Genomic DNA, 22,966 nt, shown 5'->3' on the forward strand with positions numbered 1-22,966 from the left:
GGATATCCAACTACAGCTTATGCTAGTACTAGAGTTTTAGCTGCTTCCCCTCCTGTATCCAGTGTCAACACTACTGGCTCTGACTCACATTCTCTATATGGTTCAAGTAATGCTGATGGAAGGAACTCATCTGAAACAGAGCAGCTTAGCAAAACAAATCTATATAACATGGGTTCCCCCTCCCCCATAGACAAATTATATTTGCATGAGCAATACTGGACAAAAATCCAAATAAATGTAAAGGTATGGATTTGTGGATTTTGAATCTCCTGTAGCAGCTGAAACAACAGTCAGAGCTCTACAAACAAGAACAAGATTCAACAAAAAAAAAAAAAAAATATATATATATATAGCAAATATTCCCACCTATATGACAGAAGCAGACTTGGAGGCAATGTGAAATCCTTATGATGGCATGATCTTAACATGTATTATTTGTAATCCTAGCATTCAGTCTCGTGGAGTTGGATTTGCAGAGAACAGTGTAAGCACATCCCTTTTTAATGGAAAGTTATTACTTGGATCAAAATAATTAATGCTTGTAAAATTTGCAGATAGCAGAAACAAAAAAGAGAATATTTAAAAATCAAGATAGTCAATTGTGGAGAGGGATGAGGGTATTCCAGTGGCATATGATCTATCAGCAATGCCTCAGAATAATATTACAGCCCTGTTAATGGCTATCAAAGGCCATAAAATGGATATCAGAGGCCAATTCACTTTTTACTTTTCCAATACAGGCAGTAGGCACATCTTGGATGCATCCTCCCAGTGCATTATGCAGCCACATGTAACACAGTTGCAGATGATTCCATCTTCACTAGATGGAATCCCAGCACTCTACATTATAGTAGTCTTATACCTCAGTTAACAACGATAGTTGAAGTGTGGTCTGGTCTTGATTTATACAGTGGTTTATACACTTATCATTGCAACAATATTGCACATAATATTGCCGCCTCTTCATACTCGACATTCCAGAGGTTAGAAACTACCTTAGTCAGTCACCTCTAGACACTCTCCAACATCTCTTCATCCTTCTGAAAACCAGGTGACCAAATCTGGGCACAATAGTGGAAGTCAGTGTCCTCTGCATCATTTAGAAGACTTTCTGATGTCTTCACAATTTTGGCCATGTGTCCCCTAAATTTCAGATCCTTACCCACTATCACCCCAGATCGCTTATTTCCTCCACCTCTGACAATATATCTTCACCAAGCATAAATTCTGCATCCCATTTTTGTTTTCCAAATTTTAAAACCTTACATTTTGCAACAATGAACTCGCATCCCCATTCCTATGCCCAGTCACTCAGTTTATTCAAGTCTTCTTGTAAGGCCACAACATCTTCTCTACTCTTAATCGTTCATCACAACTTTGCATCATCTGCAAACAACTGAATATCTCCATTCAAATATTCACCAATATCATTAATATACAAGTTAAACAGCAATGGCCCTAAAACAGACTCCTGAGGCACACCACTAGTAATTTTCCTTTTCCTGGATATCGCTCCCACATACACAACTTGTTGATACCTATCAGATAGCCAGTCTCCAATCCAATGCACTAATCTAATATCCAACCCCATCTGCTCTAGTTTGACTGTCAGCTTATCATGTGGTAATCTATCAAAAGCCTTTGCAAAATCTAAGTGTATTACTGTGTATCCTTCTCCTCTGTCTATGGAAGCAATCAGCTTATTGTAATAAGTAAGTAGATTACTAAAACATGACCTCCCTTTAGCAAATCCATGCTGTCCATCAAAGATAATACCATTGTTGTCAACCCAATTCTGGATCCCAGTTCTCACAAGCTTCTCCAACAACTTAACTACAACACCTGACACACAGATAGACTTATAGTTTGATGCTTGAGTTCTATCACCTCCTTTATGAAGTGGCATAATTTTGCCCTCCTTCCACTCCTTAGGAACTTGACCGAGTGCAAAACTTGTATTAAAAAAATATGTCAAGGCAGGCGTCAACTCCCTGGCACATTCCTTCATAATACGTGGTGATATATTATCAAGTCCCACAGCCTTATTTAGATCTAGTTTGCTCAACTCCCAATACACCTCTTGCTTACTTACAGTCAGTCTCTCTTCCACATCATCAACTGCTCTCAATCTCTCCATGAAGTCACATTCACAACATTGAAAGACATTTATAAACTGCTCATTAAGTATCTCCACCACATCTGCAATGGCAGTCTTTATACCATTTTCTCCAATCAGTGTCATTCTTTCTTTTGCTGGCTACATATTGAAAGAACTGCTTTGGATTCTTTTCGGCTTCATTAGCTAACTGCTGTTCATCTCTCTCTCTTTAGCTACCCTCACCAACCAAGTCACCCACCTTGCCTGGTCTTTGTAGTCATCATGGAATTGGTTATTTCCACTTCTCTTATGCTGCCTCCATAATGCTCTTTTTCTCTGTCGCATGCTTAATCTCTTTATTCATCCATTTCACACCTACCTTATTTAACCTTCTCGCCCTTGGAATACATTTAGACATTGCATCTACTAGATAGTTTTTAAAAATCCCCCAAGTTGCATTGATCTCTTTTCTAGCTAACCCCTCATTCCATGCTACACACCTGCAAACTGTCTCATGAGCTCTTCATAATCAACCCTCCCCTTGTAGTTCTACATATACTCATTTCTTATAGAGGTCCTCACACTGGTGGCAGCCACCCAGGTAATCACCTCATGGTCACTCTCACCAATTGGTGGGTGATTTGACACTTCATTTATAATTACATCCTCTGATGAGATGACCAAGTCTAAGACCCTCAATCTTCGTGTGCCCTCTGTTACATACCGTCTGAGGTAGTTATCCCTCAAGAAACTTATTTTCTTTACTTCCAGTTGCTATCTCATCATTCCAGTCTATATTGCCATAATTAAAATCATCCATAATGATCACTCTTTTCTTAATTTGCCTGGCTAATTTGATTATACATTTCATAGTCACTACCATCCACATTTCCTGGTCTATAACAACATCCAACCAAGTATTTCATTCCATTCACCACTATTTCACACCATACTGCCTCAAAACTACTGGCACTATTTCCTTCTACAATTCTCTACTTTGTATGGACATAACTCTTTCTCCATAATCAGTAGCACTTCCCCTCCCTTTTTACTCCTTCTATCCTCACGAAACATATCATATCCTTCCATCTCTATTCCTGTCAGGATGTCATCCTCATCTAACCATGTCTCACTTATTTCGACAATTTTTGGGTGAACAGACTCAATTAGTGCAACCATTTCATCTGCCTTGTTTCTTACACTTCTAGCATTTGTATATAAACACAACAGCTCATTCCTGGATCTATAGCTAGTTCCACTGATAACACTTATTTGATGTGATCTTGTAATACTCGACTGGGGCTATTTCCCTTACTGCTTATTTATTTTAGAACCCTCTTCAATTCCAACTGTTTCCTCTTGATCCCAGGTCATCCCATTCCTTTCCTGTCTACACATGCTCTCACATCCCTTTGGAGCATCCACCCATCTCACGCTCTGTACCCCTGTCCACCCTTAGCCTCCCCGTTTCCCTATTCATCTTGCACACCCATTCTCTCATTTTCCATACTCATGCCACTTAGGTCTTCATTTATAACCATCTCTTCAATCTCCTGTCATACTCTCCTGCTCGTCCACATCACTTCCCACTTGATCTGATTCATTCCCTATACTTACTTTTCTACCTTCCAGCAACAGTCTCTCCAAATGACTCGCACCATAACCATTCAAATGCAGTCCATCACTCCCATACAGTTCACTTCGTCCTTCAAGCTCATTCCACACATTAACAAATTGTACTCCACTCTCCTCACATATTTCAGCCAACATACCATTCTTAATCCTTGCTCTCCACCTCATCTCACCACAGTCATATCTAGGCAACATGCTTACTACCCTTCCTGTCACACTATTCTCATTTATCCATCTAAGCAGATGGATAATAGAAAGGGCTCCCTGTATGTGTGGATTTTCTATAAAACCCACACATGGAGGGAGATATTTACACAAACAATCACACTATTATTCATATCAACAATATGGTATCCTAAAAACACTAACCCATAGAGCGATTTGTTCCAATGACAATGCTCTCGCTGCTGAAGTCACTCACCGCATCACACCTTCTTAGCCAATGGCTATAATCTCCATAAGTTAGGCAAAATACTAAATGCTTCAGAGAAATCCCCCTCCCACTGTCCACCACAGAAAGCTACAACAAAACCATCACCATCCCATACATTAAAGGCACATCTAAAAAGATATCTTTAGTGCTTAATAAACATCAACTATGCACCATATTTAAACCATATGTCAAATTGGCAACTCTCATCTATTCACCCAGGAGTCTATGAAGTGCCCTGTTCGCATGATCAAGCTTACTATGGACGACTTTCAGGAAGAACTGTGAACATCCACTTCAGTGAACATAATAAATACATCCGGCACTATTGCTATGGCAGGTCAAGTCTAGAAGACCATGCTTTGGATACCCCTGCACACAGGATCAATTTGAAAAAACATAAGTGCTGCACAGAAGCTTTTATAAGTCAGAGAGATTGTTCTTAGAATCAACAGAAGCCTTGAAACATACTCCAAACCTCAATAAATATGGCTGTATAAATTTGCTAAACATTTTGGATTTTTTTTTTCTCACATAGATGGCACGTAAGTAGGACTTTTAGTTTTTGTGCTGTACATTACCATTGTTCAAACTAGTCCCATTGTAATACTGGATTGTTGTTGTCTCGCATACTGTGACAAACTGTTTTTTGTGCTTTGAAGATGCTGGATAGAATACCAGCGAAATATCAGCAATAAGTTAATAAATAGTTAGTTTCTTATAAGTCTGTGTTCTCATCTATACCATTAAAATTAATCAACATTTTGCAATATCTCTATCATCTTTCCTTTTCCCATATTTTCAGCCTATTAAAATCATTTTGCAATATCTCTATCATCTTCACTAACTGTCACTTTTCCCTAATTGCATAAGTTCTTTGTCAGTGAGAGATGTGACAGGTACAGTGAATAGTGGTTTGTGTGGACTGCATGCTATGAATCTCTGGACTCCACAGAGGTTCTCACTTAATGATAATTTCAGACCAAATTCCAGAGTAAAATTGCCTCTAGCAGCTTCTCAAGGATAATGACTATGCATTGTTTTATTGACCTTATTTGCATAGTACAGTAGTATGATTGTACTACCTTACTATACAAATATTCTTTGTACAGTTCAGCCATGAAAAGATCTCAAGTATAGTTTTTATGGATGTATATATGTATGTATTCAGATATGAAACTGGTATTACATGCATCCAAGGAGTCTGTGTCTCATTGTTTGAGATCATAATTACTTTTAAATATATCATGGAATTATCTTCTTTCTTTTTTCTAGTGGAAAGGCTTAGACGTTAGTTATACATTCTTACTAAATAGCTTAAGGAAATTCCAACGTACAATAGAATATACATTAAAATAAATTTTAATACACTTCCAATATTTCGGCAATGTCACGTTGCCATTATCACAGGAACTTAAATACAGAACACATGCACGCAAGCACAACACACAGTAAATGAGGAACGAAACAGGAAGCTATTCTTTCTCCTAAAAGTCATGATGGTATACACCAGGTAGGTCTGGGGGGGGGGGTCTTTAGTGGAGTGGATAAGGGATGCCAGTTTTTTATAAGGTCTGTAACAATAAGTTAAGTCATGTTTTTTTAAGATTTTTCTAATTTTATCCAAGGTGCCTCGGATATTTGGAATGGTGATGGATTTAGAGTAATCCTTGTTGCGAAGGGGGTGGGGGGTTGTGGTTTATTGGTTTCAATATTTTTTGGATTTTTTTTTCTTTCTAATCTTCTTATTTTATCTTCTTTCTTTGTGTGTTTAATGTATTTACAATTACCATTCACAATGGCAATGTTTGTCTTCTTTTAACTACCCTTCCTGCATATAAATAGCATTTGATATTTTATTCACATATTTGGTGTAGACCAGTGTTTCTACATGGGACATATGCCCCACAGGGGGGCAATTTGAATATTTTGGGGGGAAATTAGAAAATGTACATGCACATATTTATACATATTTATATTATACTTTTTCAGACCTTGGCTGACTATTATGCTAGAGGGAGGCATCAAAATCTTTGAGATGTTGAGGTGGGGCATGATCTAAAAAATGTTGAGAAACACTGGTGTAGACCTTTCATGAATGACTCAGATCCTACTTCCTACTGAATGAGTACAGCATTGTGAGCTCTTCATCTGTAAATGAATTCAAGAAGAGATATGACAGATATTGTTTTGCTAGTTTGGGTCTCCCGCGATGAGTCTACTGACTCCATGGAGATACCCGTAATACCCGTAATAATAATAATAATTCTTATAACTATATGCAATTTTTGAAATCTTTCCTTTTAATCTTGCCCTCCCCCGCTTTTATCTCCATGAAATAAATCCAGATGCAAAAATCAGTGTACAAAATGTGTTTATTTAGAATGCAGTGTTACATTGATATTCTAATGTTAACACTTGATCTGAGACCAACTATTTTCATATGTTTACTCATCAGCATGCTCTTTATTATAAGAGTTTTGTGTTGTTTACTCAGTTTTTGTAATATGATCCTAGAATTTCCATAATTAGAAAAAACAGCATCATCATTCATGATGATTTATAGGTTATACAGATAATAAATTACACAATAACTACAGTAATTAACATTAATAGTCATCGGTGTAGAACAAACAGTTCAAAGGAATGGAATACAAAGTACGTAACAGTCGGTGGATTACCAATTAAAAATTGTTGCCGCATGCTAGAAATTAATATTAATAAAATATTATTAAACAATTCTTAAAAACTATTTCTTTGATAGTTACATAAGATAAGAATCTCCGAAACGTTTGGGAGAGAGAAACAATCATTTCGATTCAAATTTGGCCAATATAAAAGGGCTTCGCAACTTTCTTTGAAAAGGCGTTCATATTTAAACTTGCATCTATGGAGAAGACAAGCTTTGTCCCACTGGATATTGTGTTTAGTGTTAATGCTATGTTGTGCCAGACCAGACTTTTCTTTTTTCCACAGAATGGCATGTTTGGTTAAATTATCAGAAACCAGCTAATGATAGAGGTGCCAGTTTATCTTTTGTAGATGGCAACAAGTGAGAAATTTTATTGATAGGAAAATATGTGGGAATGAGATGATTCTTCTTCATAATTCTGCCAATCGATTCTGAGATGCCAGAGATATAAGGGATTAGAACCCTGTGGTCTGTTGAAGAATCCTTAGGTGGAACATAGGAGTCAATTATCTGCTGGATTTGATTAGGGCTGTAACCATTAAATTCTATTAACTTCTTGATAGGGAAAAGTTCTTGTAAGCCTGAGCGAGAGGAGCACACTTTATGTGCTCTATTAATTAAAGACTTGATAACACCAATTTTTTGAGAGATGTGATAAGTAGACTTTTGATGAATGTATCTGCAGGTAAAGGTTGGTTTTCGATAAACACTGGTTGATAAATTACCAGAGGCTGTGCGTGTAAGAAGGATGTCCAAGAAACGTAAACTACCAGTCTTTTCTTTTTCTATGGTGAACTGAATGTGTGGGTGAAAGTTATTGATCTGTTTTAGGAATGTAGTAAGTTCCTCTTCAGCATGCCGCCAAATAGCAAAGACACATCAACATAACGAAACCAAAGAGAGGGTTGGGGATGAATGGATGAGAACAAGGCCTTCCAGATGGTTCAAAAAATAGTTTGCCAAAGGTGGAGACAGAGGGCTACCCATGGCAGTACCTTCCACGTGTTTATAGATCTTGTTTTTCCAGCTGAAATATCCTCAATGTATAACAAATTCAAAAATCTTTGCAATATCCAGAGTTTAATCATCATATAGTAAATTGACAGTGTAAGATAATGGAATATTGGTAAAGAGGGAAATAATATCAAAACTGACTAACAAGTCAGACTCTTGTATTTGAACATTTGTTCAAGAAAATGTGTCGAAGTTTTGATGAAAGATCTGGATTGTCCAGTATGGGCAGTTAATGAACGTGACAGAAATTTAGCAATTCTATAAGTGGGAAAGTCAGTACAGTTCACAATGGGTCTTACTGGATAACCTTCTTTATGAATTTTTGTGAGGCTGTATAAACGAGGAGTTCTTCCAAAATGAGTGCACAACTTGTCCATGGTATTTTAATCCCAACTAACAACTTCATTAAGCAGTGTATTTAATTGTTTAATTTGCAATTTTCTAGGGTTATGATTGATTCCTTGCTAGGTGGAGGTATCTTGCAAAAGGCAGTTTACTTTTCTCTCTAAATTATATATTTAGTTTAATCCTTTATCCAAGTGTAAGCAAACGAAGTTTGTACCTGAAGTATCTTCAGGACTCGGGGAAACTCATGGCAAAGGTGGACTGACTTCTCATCACTTGTCCTAGTATCCTATAATGCAAATTATGGGATACTAGGGCAAACCACATAAGATACATACATAAGAATTGTGTATAATGCTATGCATTATGGGAACTGGTATATGGAAATACGACTTCTGCATTGCTTCAACCTTGGTACTTCAGGTGCAAACTTTGTTTGCTTACACTTGGATAAAGAATTAAAAACTAAGTATATAATTTATAGTCTAACCAAATGAAAAAACTTCCAATACTTTTCTCTCATAGTCAGCCTTATCCATTACCACTGCCGCTTTTACTTCATCAGCTTTTGAAATAGATATTTTGCTATTTTTTCTTAATGAGGTTAGCGCACGGGTTTCAGAACTCGATAAATTGCATGGAGGTAATTTGCTTTTAAAAAGTGAAGCAGCAACTTCAAATCATAGTTTATTAGCATCTTCCCTTTTACATCGGCCAAATTTGAATCGAAATGATTGTTTCTCTCCCCCAAAAGTTTGGGAGATTCTTATCTTATGTAAACATCAAAGAAATAGTTTTTAAGTATTATTTAATAATAATTTATTAATATTAATTTCTAGCACACGGCAACAATTTTTAATTGGTAATCCACCGACTGTTATGTACTTTGTATTCCATTCCTTTGAACTGTTTGTTCTACACTGATGATGTACTGTTGATTTCTGAAATATTTGTACCTTTCATTAAAGTTAATTACTGTAGTTATTGTTTAATTTATTATTTATATTTTGCCACAGGTACCTTTTTAAAGATTCGGTTATACAGATGTAAACATGTAAAAATAAAATAAAAAATAAAATAAAAAATTCTTTTTAATTTTGAAAGTTAATATACAATGTTAAATTGCAGATTGATTGATTTAAGTTTGTCTTTATATTTAAACAATTCTTTTATCCAAACTTGTCTACTTTTGTTTTCATAAAATTTAAGTCAATAAGATAGTTTTTAAAAAGTGCATATGAACACATTTCTCTTTAAACAAAAACTGACATGTAAAGAATGGTTTGTTTGCTTTATGTGTCATTTATTCTTTTAATTCCTATAGTTCCAGAAACACGTGTAATACTGTCAACATTGGAAAGTAAACCGAATTCAGATTATATAAATGCCAACTATGTACGGGTAAGTTTTGTGCTTATCTTTGTTTTTAATTAATTTGAAGTAACAACATTTATAGCTTCAGACCGTTTTAATGGGCATTTAAATCCCTTGGTTTCATTAGACATGAGAAGATAGTGTAATAGATGTATGTAATATTGTAAGTAAGAGTCATGCTAATACTAAAAACTCAAGTATACTCGTGTCCAAAACCTAAGAATGAACACTATTTCTGAAGATTACAACCACCAGATGAATCAGCTTGTGGCAATTTGTATAACTGACGATTTCGAGTAGAAAGCAGGTACACATTTAAATTTTTGAATCGTGTGCAAAGGAGTCACGTAGCACAACAACAGGTAAAAGGCAAAAGATTTCACTAAACAAATTGTGTTTGTAAGGAAGCTCTTTTAGAGAAGGAATAAAGTTGCAAACTTGGATGTCTTGTAACGTCTCAAAGACGTCATCTAGATGATTTCATGCAGGGAAAAATTATTGGAAAGTTTGAAGAAGGCTGCAGAATTACTGATATTGCCAGAGAGAGAGAGAGTTTGGAATCTCATAAAGCAGGATGGCATTGGTCAGCATTTCAGACCAGTGGAATGTGTTCCAGATATTCACGAAGAGGTCCTCCTCGCTCTATGATGCAGCATGAAGACAGATATTTGGTTATGACAGCAAAACATAATCAATGTGGCAAGGCAGGTCAGCTTGCAAGTCAGCTCCATTCAAGCACGGGTACATGAATATCTAGACAAACTATGGCAAGACATCTGCAATATGTAGGCCTATACAACCAAAGGCCTGAAGTCTGAATCCCTTTATCCACAGTTCATCATACAGCACGTTTTCGGTGATGTTGTATCCATAAAAATTGGACAAGACACTAATGGGCTAATGTACTTTTTACAGATGAGACTCGTTTTAGTCTTTCCTCGATTCTAAATGACACTGGCATGAAAATGGTACTGCTTACCATCATGAGAATGTTCTTGAAAGGGATAGATGTGGAGGTACTGGGGTCATTGTGTAGAGAGTTATTATGCTTAATGGAATGGATGCACCAAAAAAGGGACTATGCCTGGTGAACAATATTCAACAAAGTTCTTCGACATCGTGTTCGATTGTTCCATGGTGCTGTAGGCAAAGAATTCATTTTTATGGATGACAATGCCATCAAATTGAATCGAGTGGCCAGTGCAATCCCCAGATCTCAACCCCAATTGAGTATGCTTGGTACGCAATAGGGAGATGCAATGCTGCTCGAAATTCTCCTCCAAAAAACAAACAAGGCCTTATCCTTGCTTTGAAGGATTCAGCCAGTTTGCCTCAAGAATTCCTGAATCACTTGGTGCTGAGCATGGTATTACATTGTGAGAACTGCATTATAGTTTAAGTTGGACATATTGCATACTGAAATGTCTCTCTGCATAGTTTTCTATAAGCATCGTATATTAATTCTTTAACTGTTTGAAGAATGATAGGATAGGGAGCTATGGAAAGAAGGTGAGACCAGAGTAATCTGCTACATTTATATACCAAAATGAGATCAGCTGCAAACACAAGGGATCTGGTACATGCCTGAAAAACCTAGAGGCGGAAGCTTGTCCTTAGGAGAAGAGAGAAAGTTGGAGATTTTCCTGATAGGGTAAAAGACAACAAAAATATTCAGAGATTTTAACTTTCACTATTCATTCAGAAATGTCTTGCACATAAATTATTATTATTATTATTATTATTATTATTATTATTATTATTTGACACCTCCAGGGAGTCCAGAGAACTCATCGAGGGAGGGCACCTGCTTTACAACTCTGTCTCCATCACTCAATCCACCAACTGACCGCAACTACACCAATGCCATCTACCGCTGACCATCATCACTAATGTTTCCACAGACAATGACAAACATCCATGCCCATGGTGGGATTTGGTTGGAGAGCGGATATGCTAACCACTCGACCAGCCAGGCTGGCATAAGGGATATGAATGCAAGTTATTTCTTCTGCATTGGAAGAGGCAGAGGTACCATAATTGTTAAATGCTTTTTTGATGAAAGAATTCTTAAAACCATATGATAAAAAGGTGGATTTAATATATTGTAATTCTTTCTGTAAAAAACCATCAGAAGAACATAAAGAATGAGTACAATGTAATAAGGTCTTGATAGTTCTAGCCTTTTGACTAGCATGGTAGTGAGATTCAGCATGGCTATAGCAGCCTGTATGCTTCTTCCTAAAAAGCGAAAATAAATTGTAAGTTTACATCTGGTTGACAAAGCATCAGAAGATCCAAAAAGCTGTTTGGTTATCTGTTTCTTTTTCTAAGATGAATTGGATCCTGGGATGAAAGGTATTTAATTCGGAAAGAAACTGCTGTAACTCAGGAAGAGCCATTAAATGCCATTCCAAATTGCTAAAGTATCATCTATGTACCAATGTGTACTAATTCTGCACCAATACGTAGGTCTAGGTGACATGTTATCAAAGATATGTTGTTCAAAGTGTTCAATGCAAGAAGTTGGCAATGATAGGAGAAAAAGGACTACTCATAGTTGCTTGTCTAATCTGTTGTAATTTGTTTTCAAAGGTGAAATAACTGGAATGTATTACAAAATCAAATAGTTTAACAATATCTGAAGGAAATTATTCTTGAAATAATTCAATGGTGTCTGATAAAGGAATATTAGTAAACAAGGATACAATATTGTTGGCCTGGTTGGCCGAGTGGTTAGCGTATCTGCTCTCCAGCCAAAAGGCTGTGGGTTCGAATCCAGGCATGGACATAGATGTTTGTGATTGTCTGTGAAAATACTAGTGGTGGTTGTGGGCAGTGGGATAGCATTGGTGTAGATGGTGAGGTGGAGACGGAGAGTTGTAGAGTGGGTGCCCTCCCTTGATGAGTCTTTGGACTCCCTGGAGATGTCACATAATAATAATAATATCTAAGCTGACATCCACAACATCAAAAGTTCCTAGATGAAGATCACAAATGTTATTTTTAAAATCGAGAGTTTCTTATATAAGTAGATCTAGTAGAAATTGCAATTAATATATATATATATATATTACTTCATCACGGAGAGTTTGAAAGCAGTGGATGACGAGGAGGAGAGACTGACTATGAGTGAGGAAGAGGTGCATGGGGAATTAAGCAAACTTGATATTAATAAGGCTTTGGGACTTGATGATATATCATCGCATATTTTGAAGGAATGTGTCAGGGTGCTGACATCTGCCTTGACATATTTGTTTAATATGAGTCTTATACTGAGTCAAGTTCCAAAGGAAGGAAGGTAAGACTGTACTGCTTCATATAGAAGGTGAAAGAATTCAAGCATCAAATTATAGGCCAATCTATGTGTATAATGATAATAAAAATAATTATCATAAGACCCTATGTAGTCACAGACTAATCTAGGAGGTCCTTTTTGTCATACACACCATGCCTTAAATACATTCAAATTCTCTGCAGATACCTTTCAAGCAATGCATTCCAATCATTTACAACTCTCCATGCAAAAAACCTGCCTCTCACTTCCTTTCTCACACCCTCCTTATACAGCATCCAGGGATAACTTCTTGTTTTCCCCCCAATCTCCCACCATTTTATGAAAAACCTCTTCAGCACTAACCCTATAATAACCCCTACTCCTAATCTATCATATCACACATCTTCCTCATAACTGCATTGTCTCAACCTTTCTTCATATACAACATTCCAGGGATCAGAAAGTATTTTGGTCAATTGCCTCTGGATCCTTTCTAACATCTTATCATCCTTTTGAAAACCAGGTAATCAAATCTGTAGTCTATATGTGGTCTAATCAGAGGCTTTATATAATGGAACCAGAATCTCTTTAATTATACAAGTAAGTGTCCTTCACATCATTTGCCAGAATTGGTAGTGTTATCCTCACAATTTTGACATGTCCTCTAAATTTTAGATCCTTATTCATCATTACCCGAAGATCTCTTATTTCTTCTACTGCCAACAATATATCCCCACCAGAGTAAATTCTACATCTCACCTTTTGTTTTGAACTGGCACTGAACTGGTATCTTCACTCCTGTGCCCATTCACTCAGTTTATTCAAGTCTTCTTTGTAAGGCCACCACATCTACTCTACTTTTCATAGTTCATCCCAACTTTGTATCATAGTACACTACTGTGTATCCATCTCCTTTGTTGAATGAGGCCATCACCTTATTGTAATAAGTATCTCCACTCCTGTGCCCATTCACTCAGTTTATTCAAGTCTTCTTTGGTAAGGCCACCACATCTACTCTACTTCTCATGGTTCATCTCAACTTTGCATCATAGTATACTACTGTGTATCCATCTCCTTTGTTGAATGAGGCCGTCACCTTATTGTAATAAATAAGTAGATTACTAAAATATAATCTCCCTTTAGCAAATCTGTACTGTCCATCACAGATAATACGATTGTTGTCAACCAGTTCTGGATTCTGATTCTCACCAGCCTTTCCAACACTTTAGCCACAACACCTAACACACAGATCAGGCTATAATTTGATGCTTGAATTCAAGCAGTACAGTCTTGCTTCACAAAGTCTTCCTTCCACTCCTTTGGAACTTGACCCAATGTAAGACTCATGTTAAACAAGTATGTCAAGACAGATGTCAACTCCCAGGCACATTCCTTCAGAATATGCAGTGATACATCAAGTCCCACAGCCTTGTTGATATCAAGTTTACTTAATTCCCCATATACCTCTTCCTCACTCACAGTCATTCTCTCCTCCTCATCATCCACTGCTTTCAAACTCTCTGTGATGTCATATTCACAAGGATGAAAGACTTTTATTGAACTGCTCATTAAATATCTTAACTATATCCTCTGCAGTGGTTGTCCTTATACCATTTTCTCCAATCAGTGCCATCCTTCCATAATCTTTTTTTTTTTTTTTTTTTCAAGCTCCATATCGAAAAACTCCCTAGGATTTTTTTTTTTTGCTTCATTAGCTAACTGCTGCTCATATTGAACATTTGCTAGCCTTACTGAGTTGCCCTCCTTGCCTGTTCCTTGTATTCCTCATGGAATTGATTATTACTACTACTTTTATGTTGCCTCCACAATGCCTTTTCTTCTCTGTATTGCATGCTTAATCTCTTCATTCATCCATTTCACACGAACTTATTTAATTTTCTGATCTTTGGAGTATGTTTGGACATTATGTCTACAAGATAGTTCTTGAATATCACCCCAGCAGCACTAATCTCCTTTCCAGGCAACTCCGTATTCCATGCTACAACTTCAAGCTGTTTCTTGAGCTCCTCATAATCACCAGCTTTGTAGTTCTGCATACCTTTTCCTCATGGAAGTCCTCACATGATTGGCAATCGCCCAGGTCATCACTTCATGGTCACTCTCAACTGTAGGAAGATTTGACACCTCATTTATAATATTCTCTGCTGAAGTAATCAAATCCAAGACCCCTTCAATCCTCATGTGCCCTCTGTTACATAGTGCCTGAGGTAGTTGTCCCTCAAAAACACTCAAGAAACTCATTTTCTTTCATCCTTTTGCTATCTTGTTATTCCAATCTGTATTACTGTAATTAAAATCACCAATTATAACCCTTTACCCATTTGGCCAATTTGTTTATACATTTCCTTTTCACTATCCTCCACATTACGAGGTCTCAATCATGTTTTAGCAATCTACTTATTTTTTATTCTTATGGTGAAAAGAATACAATGCAGCTATAGGTCAATGTCTAGTCCAAAAAGCCAAAAATTGGCACTTTGGGCAGTCGTGCACAATATGAGTGATTGTCTGGGCTATGAGAGAACAGTCACAATAATGACAGTTTCCATTTGTGTAGTAGGTAGCCACATCTGCTCTGGTTAGTTCTGATCTTGTTAACAGATGACCATATCTTCCTAGAAAAAGCAAAACCAGGCTGCAGAGCACAGGGATCTTCAACCTGGAAGCCATTTGTTGGGAGATTGCTGGACCAGTATTCTCTCCACGTGTCAGATGTTGATGGTAAGGCAGCTGAAGAGAGTTTGTCCATGGACCAGAAAGGGTTTCTTGATTTTAGGCGAACACTAGGTAAATTTTTGAGAGTCTGGTGCAGGGACAGAAGTGGGTTGCTCATTGCTTTATTAAATCCTTTAATTGAGGCTTGTCTTCTCCGTATATTTGGTGGAGCAATGTTGGATAGGACAGGCAGCCAGGGGGGGGGGGGAGAGAGAGAGAGAGAGGTGCTTCTCAGTGCAGTGTCCCACTAATTGTGTACATGGTAGAGTTTAGCTGGGTATCTATGATGTTAGTGTGCGCACTTCTTTCCCAGATGGGGGGCACAGTATTCTGCTGCAGAGAATGTGTGGGCTAGTGCAGATGACCTTAGGACTTCTGCCCTACAACCCACAACCCCTAGGTTGTTCCTCCAGCAAGCTTTGAAATGATATTATTTCTCATTTTAATTTTGTTGGACAGGTTGGTCCAAGCTCACTACAAGGTATTTTGGGTGAGGCTCATGTTCTACCATCTTGCCATAGGAAGAGAGGTTGAGGTTAGTAGTCTTTCCTTAGTTTTCCTTTGACAAATGGATTGGACAAGGGAGATGCATATACAATGATAAGTTTTGATTTTGCAAAGGACTATGATATCAGATTATCCTACTGGACTGGACTGGCTATTTAATAGATATGAGAAGTTGTGTTTGGAGGGGGGGGGACAATATTGAAGAAGAGAAAAGTCACTAGTGGTGTGCCCAAGTCCATTTTAGGGGCATTGCTGTTTAATTGATATATTAATGATACTGGGAAAGGTTTGAATAATGATATGCAGTTGTTTGCAAATAATGCGACGTGTGAAAGAACTATTGAGGAGTAGTTTCTCAAGACCACTCGAACAGACTGGGTGAATGGAAAAGTAAGTGAGCTACGGTTCCATCTTGCAAAGTGAAAGGTTTTAAAATTTGGAAAGTAAACATGAGATGCAAAGTATACAATTGTGGGGGAGGGGGACATTTTAAAGTAGGTGGATAAGATAAGGGAACTTTGGGTGATGATGTATAAGGACATGATGCCAAAATTGTGAAGACATGTAGAAGTAAGGATGTTATAGTCCCATTGTATAAGGTTTTGATCAGGCTGCATATGGATTATTGTACTGATAAATCCACTACAAGTCTACAGGATTTTCTGACTAAACTGAATAAATGCTGTAAAAAATTTTTATGAAAATCAGCAATAAAAATACAAAGACAATGGAAATAGGCAGAAACATTTGAAAACATCAACTGTATCCTGAATGGTGAAATAGAACATTTCAGCTGTTTAATTTTTAGTGAAGATGGCGAATTAAATATGGAAATAGACAGCTGGATTAGTAAAGGTGGTACACCTTCACTAATCTTAGGAGGTCAGTTGAATAAATTTATATGGAATAAGAAAGAAATAGTCAAAACACTAAATTAGCTATATACAATACAATATTCCAACCATTTCCAGATCTAAGAGTTGGGTTAGAAATAAAACACTTGATCAAAGACTGGAATACACAGATATGAGAGTTCTGAGAGAACAGATGACATCAATGGCAGTAGCATATTAAAAATGAAGACATTGGGAAAGAATTTGACATTATTAGCATTCAGTAATGTGTTACCATTACTGAAGGCTAGCAAAACAAGTGTTCTTTGCCAGAATGGCTGGTAAAAGACCCAGAGGAAGATCACGGTCTTGGTGGATTGATATTGTAAGAGGCCCCCCCCCCTGTGTAATCAGAAATATTAGATCTGATAATATAGGGTTCTTCAGAGATAACAGATTAATTTGGAGAAACGTTGACAGGAAGTTAGTAATGGTATAACTTTTTCATATACTATTATCATAGTAATCTGTACACTCCCTGAGGATTCATGCCAGAAATTTGATGATGATAATCACTCCCCCCCCCTCCTCCTCCTCCTCCTCCTCCAACACAACAATCCTTCTCATGCCAGTGTTAAAAAAGATTTTTGTCAATGATCTACCAACTTAGAATAAATATATTTGTGCAGAACATCAGCAACATTTATTATCAACAAAACACAAATCAGTGATAGTGTGGTTTACAGCTAAAGGCTTCAACTTAATTAAGCAAGTAATACATGCTTAATTATGTTGAAGATACCCAGTGTTTCATTTAGGTGTTAACTTGACAGATGTTGTTAGATCGGATCATAGTTATTTTGGAATCATTATTTCAATTAAATCATTAAAATTTTCTTCTTATTATTATTTGACACCTCCAGGGAATCCAAAGACTCATCAAGGGAGGGCACCTACTCTACAACTCTCTGTCTCCACCACTCAACCTCATCCACCCATCATCCACCAACTGCATCATCTACACCAATGCCATCTACTGTCCACTACCACCACTAGTATTTTCACAGACTATCACAAACATCCATGCCCAAGGCGGGATTCGAACCCGCAGCCTTTTGGCTGGAGAGCAGATACGCTAACCACTCGGCCAACCAGGCTGGCTGAACCTCTTTCTTGGTTCACGGAAGGAGGAATTTTGTGCAAGGTGGTTCAGTAAATATTATTATTGTTGAAAGTTTATTTTTCACTTGGTTAGACTATAATAAATTTAGTTTAATTCTTTATCAAAATCCAGATCTTTCTCTAAATCCAGAGTAATTTAATAAAAAGGTGGCACACCTTTTGGCAACTCCTATAGGTAAAGATGACCTCACTACTGCTTCTGCCTGATATCTCCACCTCTGGGCCTGACTCCCACTGAAGAGGCCTCAATAAAGGTCAAAACTAGCTGGGTAGTGGCCCTTCCTGGATTTTATTAATGCATAATATTATACATATTCGCAAGGAGATGTGTTTTGCATGATAGGAGTGATGTTAGCTTGGTCCACCTTTGCTAAGAGTTGCCTGGTGTTGTACTACCTTACCCCAATCCTGAAAATATTTTCAGGTGCAAACTTAGTTTGCTCATACTTGGATAAAGGATTAAACTAAATTTATTATAGTCTAACCAAGTGAAAAACAAACTTTCAACATCTTTCTCTAAATCCAGAGTAATTTAATAAAAAGGTGGCACACCTTTTGGCAACTCCTATAGGTAAAGATGACCTTGCTACTACTTCTGCCTGTTATCTCCACCTCTGGGCCTGACTCCCACTGAAGAGACCTCAATAAAGGTCGAAACTAGTCTGGGTAGTGGCCCTTCCCTTAATGCATAACATTATACATATCTGCAAGGAGATGTGTTTTGCATTATGGGAGACACTGAGATAGGAGTGATGTTAGCTTGGTCCACCTTTGCTACGTGTTGCCTGGTGTTGTTACTACCTTACCCCAGTCCTGAAAATATTTTCAGGTGCAAACTTTGTTTGCTCATGCTTGGATAAAGGATTAAACTAAATTTATTATTATTGTTAACAAATGACTGTGGAGCTGACCTTGGTTGAACTAGCAATAGAACTATCATGATGAACTTTAAACTCAATTGTGCAAGTTTGAGCATTCACAACACTGGAAATGCAATGCACTCACTCACTACTGTCCACATGAAAAAGTACTTCCCATTACCTTCTCTACATTAATGTTATACGACGTACTAGGATAGCTGCTATTCTTCCCCTTTGTCCTTCATCTCTTCTTATTTATTAATCCTGTAAAATCTCTCCACTAACTTAAACATCTGTGTGATATCTCCTCTTTTCTGTCTTCATTAAACACTGCAAATTTCATTTTCTTAACCACTTTCCATAACCATGAATCTAAACTTCTAATACTGCCTCTAATACTTATATCTGGACCATGCTCAGTTTATCACTGTGGAAACCAGATGATTAAATTTCTGCACATAGGTTTGTGTATGGTCTAAGACCATACACTATCACTTTTTACAATGATACAACCACTTTTCTCTTCTTGACAGTATGCTCCTTATCATTGCAGCAATGTTCTGTGTAATCTTCAGACTTCTTAATGTGCCTTCTTAACATCAACCTTTTTCAACTAACAGTGCCAGATTCTGAATGTCATTCACTTTCTAAAGCAGTAATGTTCCGCTAATATGTAAAATGCCCTGCACTTCTGCACTCAAAAGTGAAACGCCTTGTTTTATCAACATTAAAATTTTAACTCATGTGTCCACCAAAGTCTGTTAAAAAGGTATCTGAAAGAAACTGATATCAACAACTTTATTCAATTTTTCTCCTCAACAAACAACTGAATATCCCTTGTCAATCCACATGAAATATGATTAACAAATAAGTCATGCAGTAGCAGTCCAAGAACAGAACCCTGCTCCAAGAAAAAGAAGGCAACAAGTAGGTTACCTTCTTTTTCTAAGACAGTGCTATCACACACATCTTGCTGGTATTATTGGGACAACCAATCTCCTAATCTGTCTGACTAATCTATTATTCATCCCTATCTTTCTCTATTTGTACACCAGTACATGTTAAGGTTTAATTGAGTAAAAATAGCATAATGAAAAAAAACACAGGTTTAATGGTCTCAATATTTACATCAGTTACAGAGACGTCATATGGGATACAATATGAGAAATGTAATTATTATTACATCCTCCATAGAGTTGGCAGATTCATTGTGGAATTCATTCAACTGACTACATATTCATCCTACTGAATCTTAAAATCCTTAATATTCCCTGCACTGACAACATATTCTGGTAATGATGCGTTACATTCACTGACAATTCTCCATGTAAAAAATCATCTACTCCTCACACTCCTCCTCACCACACTTTCACATAACTTCCAGGGATGACCTCTGGATGACTGAATCTTGTATTTTATTCCTCACCAATTTCCAACACCCTGACCACAAATGCAGTTATGCAGACTGGTCAATAATTGGACACTTCTATCCTAGAACCATGGTTGTGGAGTGGTACTATTTTGCCTTCTTTCCACTCTTTAGGAACCATACCCACTACAAGACTTTCATTAAATAACCAGATCAAGGGTATAGCTAACTGTGCTGCACATTCCTTAAGAATAAGTGATGATATGTCATCCATTCCCACAGCCTTATTAATATCTAACCCAACCAACATCTGATACACCTCTGATTCTTTCACTTCCAGTTCTCCTAATACTTGCCTCTCTTCTATATATTGCACGGCATCATTTACACCAGTATGATATACACTGCCATGTCTATCCACCGGTGTTAACCTGTCATAATTATTCTTTCTCTTGCTTGCCATATAACGGAAAAATTTCCTTGAGTTAACCTTGGCCTGACAAGCCAGATCTCCTCTCATACTGCACCTTTTCTTTCTTTACCATGCTCATCACCATTCTAGCCTGCATTTTATACTCTTCATGGATTTGATCACCAATCACCACTAACTTGTGACTAGCAGAACAAAATATACAATTGGGTGCTGCTATAGACCAGGTGATGGAAAAGATGGTGGATATAGTATGCACAAGCAAACAGAAGAAATGAGTGGAAGGAGGGTAATTATTATGGGAGATTTCAACTATGGTCGCATTGATTGGAGTGAGGAGAGGACACACGGGAGGAAGCAATAGGATTTTATGTGGTTATTAAGGGATAACTATATGCGACAGCATGTAATGGAAAATACTAGGGATCATAGAGAGTGCTTGACCTAGTAATTGCATCTGAGGATTTGGTTGTAACAGATATGACCACATTGCCACCAATTGGTGAGAGTGATCATGGGGTCTTGACTTGGAGGTGGCTAAAGGTGTGGAATTTACAATTAAGACGGGGTACATATGGAATTATCGGGCTGGTAAGTATGACAAGCGTAGGAGTTTGATTAGTTCAGTGCCATGGCATGTACAACTGCAAGGGCTAGAAATTGATAGTGCATATGAGGCAGTTAAGAAGTGCTTGCATGAAGCAATGGCTGACTGTATACCTAGAGTCTGAATAATAAATCAAGTAGGGGTTAAATGGATGAATAACACCATTAAGCTTGAGCTGCAAAAAAAGAAACTACTACGGAGGGAATTTAAGGAGAAAGGTGACCGGCAGGCACATGAACGGTATAAAGCGCAGGCCAGAAGGGTAACGAGTGTGGTAAGAAAAGCAAAAAAGGATTACGAAACAACATTGGCCATGCAGGCTAAAGAAAATCCTAAACAGTTTTTTCGATATGTTGCAAGTAAAAGAAAAAATGTATATGGCAGAATGATTTTAAAGAATGCCGATGGTTGGGAGGTAACTGAATCAGTTGAGATAGTTGAGTTACTGAGTGAGCACTTTGCAAGAACATATCATCCAGGTGGTGACATTGCAGAAATGAATGAACCAATAGATTATACAGGAATTGTGGTGAATGAAGTGGAGGTGAGTAGTCTATTGCATAACCTCAATATCAATACACCTGTGGGATTGGATGGTATACCAGCTCGTGTCGTACATGAAGCGGCTAAAGAATTGTCAGTACCCTTGACCATTTTGTTTAATTTAAGTCTCAGGTCTGGGTTAGTCCCAAGGGAGTGGAAAGAGGAGAAAATAGTTCCACTGCATAAAGGAGGTTCCAAGACTGCTGTTGCAAATTACTGACCAATTAGCATATCAGGAATCGTTGTCAAGTCTTGGAGAAATTAGTCAAGAAAAGAATACAGGATTGGATAGATGAAAATGGGATATTGTATGGGGGGCAACATGGTTTTGTGAAGGGTAGATCATGACTCAGTAACTTGCTCATGTTTTATAACACAGTGATGGCTGAACTGGATAAGGGTAATTGGTTGGAAATGGGTTTACAGTGATTCTACTGGACCTTGCAAAGGCCTTTGACAGGATACTACATGGAACTCTAATCAGTAAACTGGATCAGATAGGGATGGATATAGGGTTGGTGAGATAGATAGGAAGGTGGTTGATGGAGAGATACCAGAGAGTGGTTTATTCAGGAGTTGAGTCCAAAAGACGGTTTGTGACTAGTGGTGTGCGCAGGGCTCTGTTCTTGGACCACTACTTTTCAATTTGTTCTTCAATGATATAGGAAAGGATCTGAGAGGAAATGTTCACTTGTTTGCTGATGATGCAAAGTTGGGTAGAGCAATTGTGAGTGCACAGGATGTCAATATTTTGCAGGATGATTTGGATAGTTTGGAGGACTGGGCTAGGGAAAATGGATGTCAATTTAATGTGTCAAAGTGTAAGGTTATGCATTTTAGGTTGAAAAGAATAGCAGCAGTATATCACATTGGTGGAACCGTAATTCAGGAGATTGATGAGGCCAGGGATTTGGGAGTGTTGGTGGATATGGAATTGAAGTTTAGGGGGCACATTGCAAAAGTGGCTAAATCAGCTCATCAAATCACTTGGCTTCTGAAAAAAATACTTTAACAAGCAGAGACAAACAAGTTATTGTTCC

At 37.5% G+C, this 22,966-nt stretch overlaps 1 protein-coding gene across 4 annotated transcripts in view; it reads left to right on the forward strand.

The window, feature by feature from the left end:
* The window catches only part of LOC150101846 (uncharacterized), a 229,860-nt gene that overhangs the window by 144,197 nt on the left and 62,697 nt on the right, over positions 1-22,966 (forward strand). For all 4 annotated transcript variants that reach the window (XM_090400253.1, XM_090400256.1, XM_090400254.1 and 1 more), the window contains exon 9: positions 9,536-9,612. In XM_090400253.1, the coding sequence (XP_090256379.1) occupies positions 9,536-9,612 (77 nt within the window). The remainder of the gene's footprint in view (positions 1-9,535; positions 9,613-22,966) is intronic.

Source organism: Typopeltis vanoorti, chromosome 11, assembly GCF_054136105.1.
Source record: "Typopeltis vanoorti isolate ZY-2024b chromosome 11, IOZ_Tvanoo_1.0, whole genome shotgun sequence".
In the NCBI taxonomy this organism is placed as follows: domain Eukaryota; kingdom Metazoa; phylum Arthropoda; class Arachnida; order Uropygi; family Thelyphonidae; genus Typopeltis; species Typopeltis vanoorti.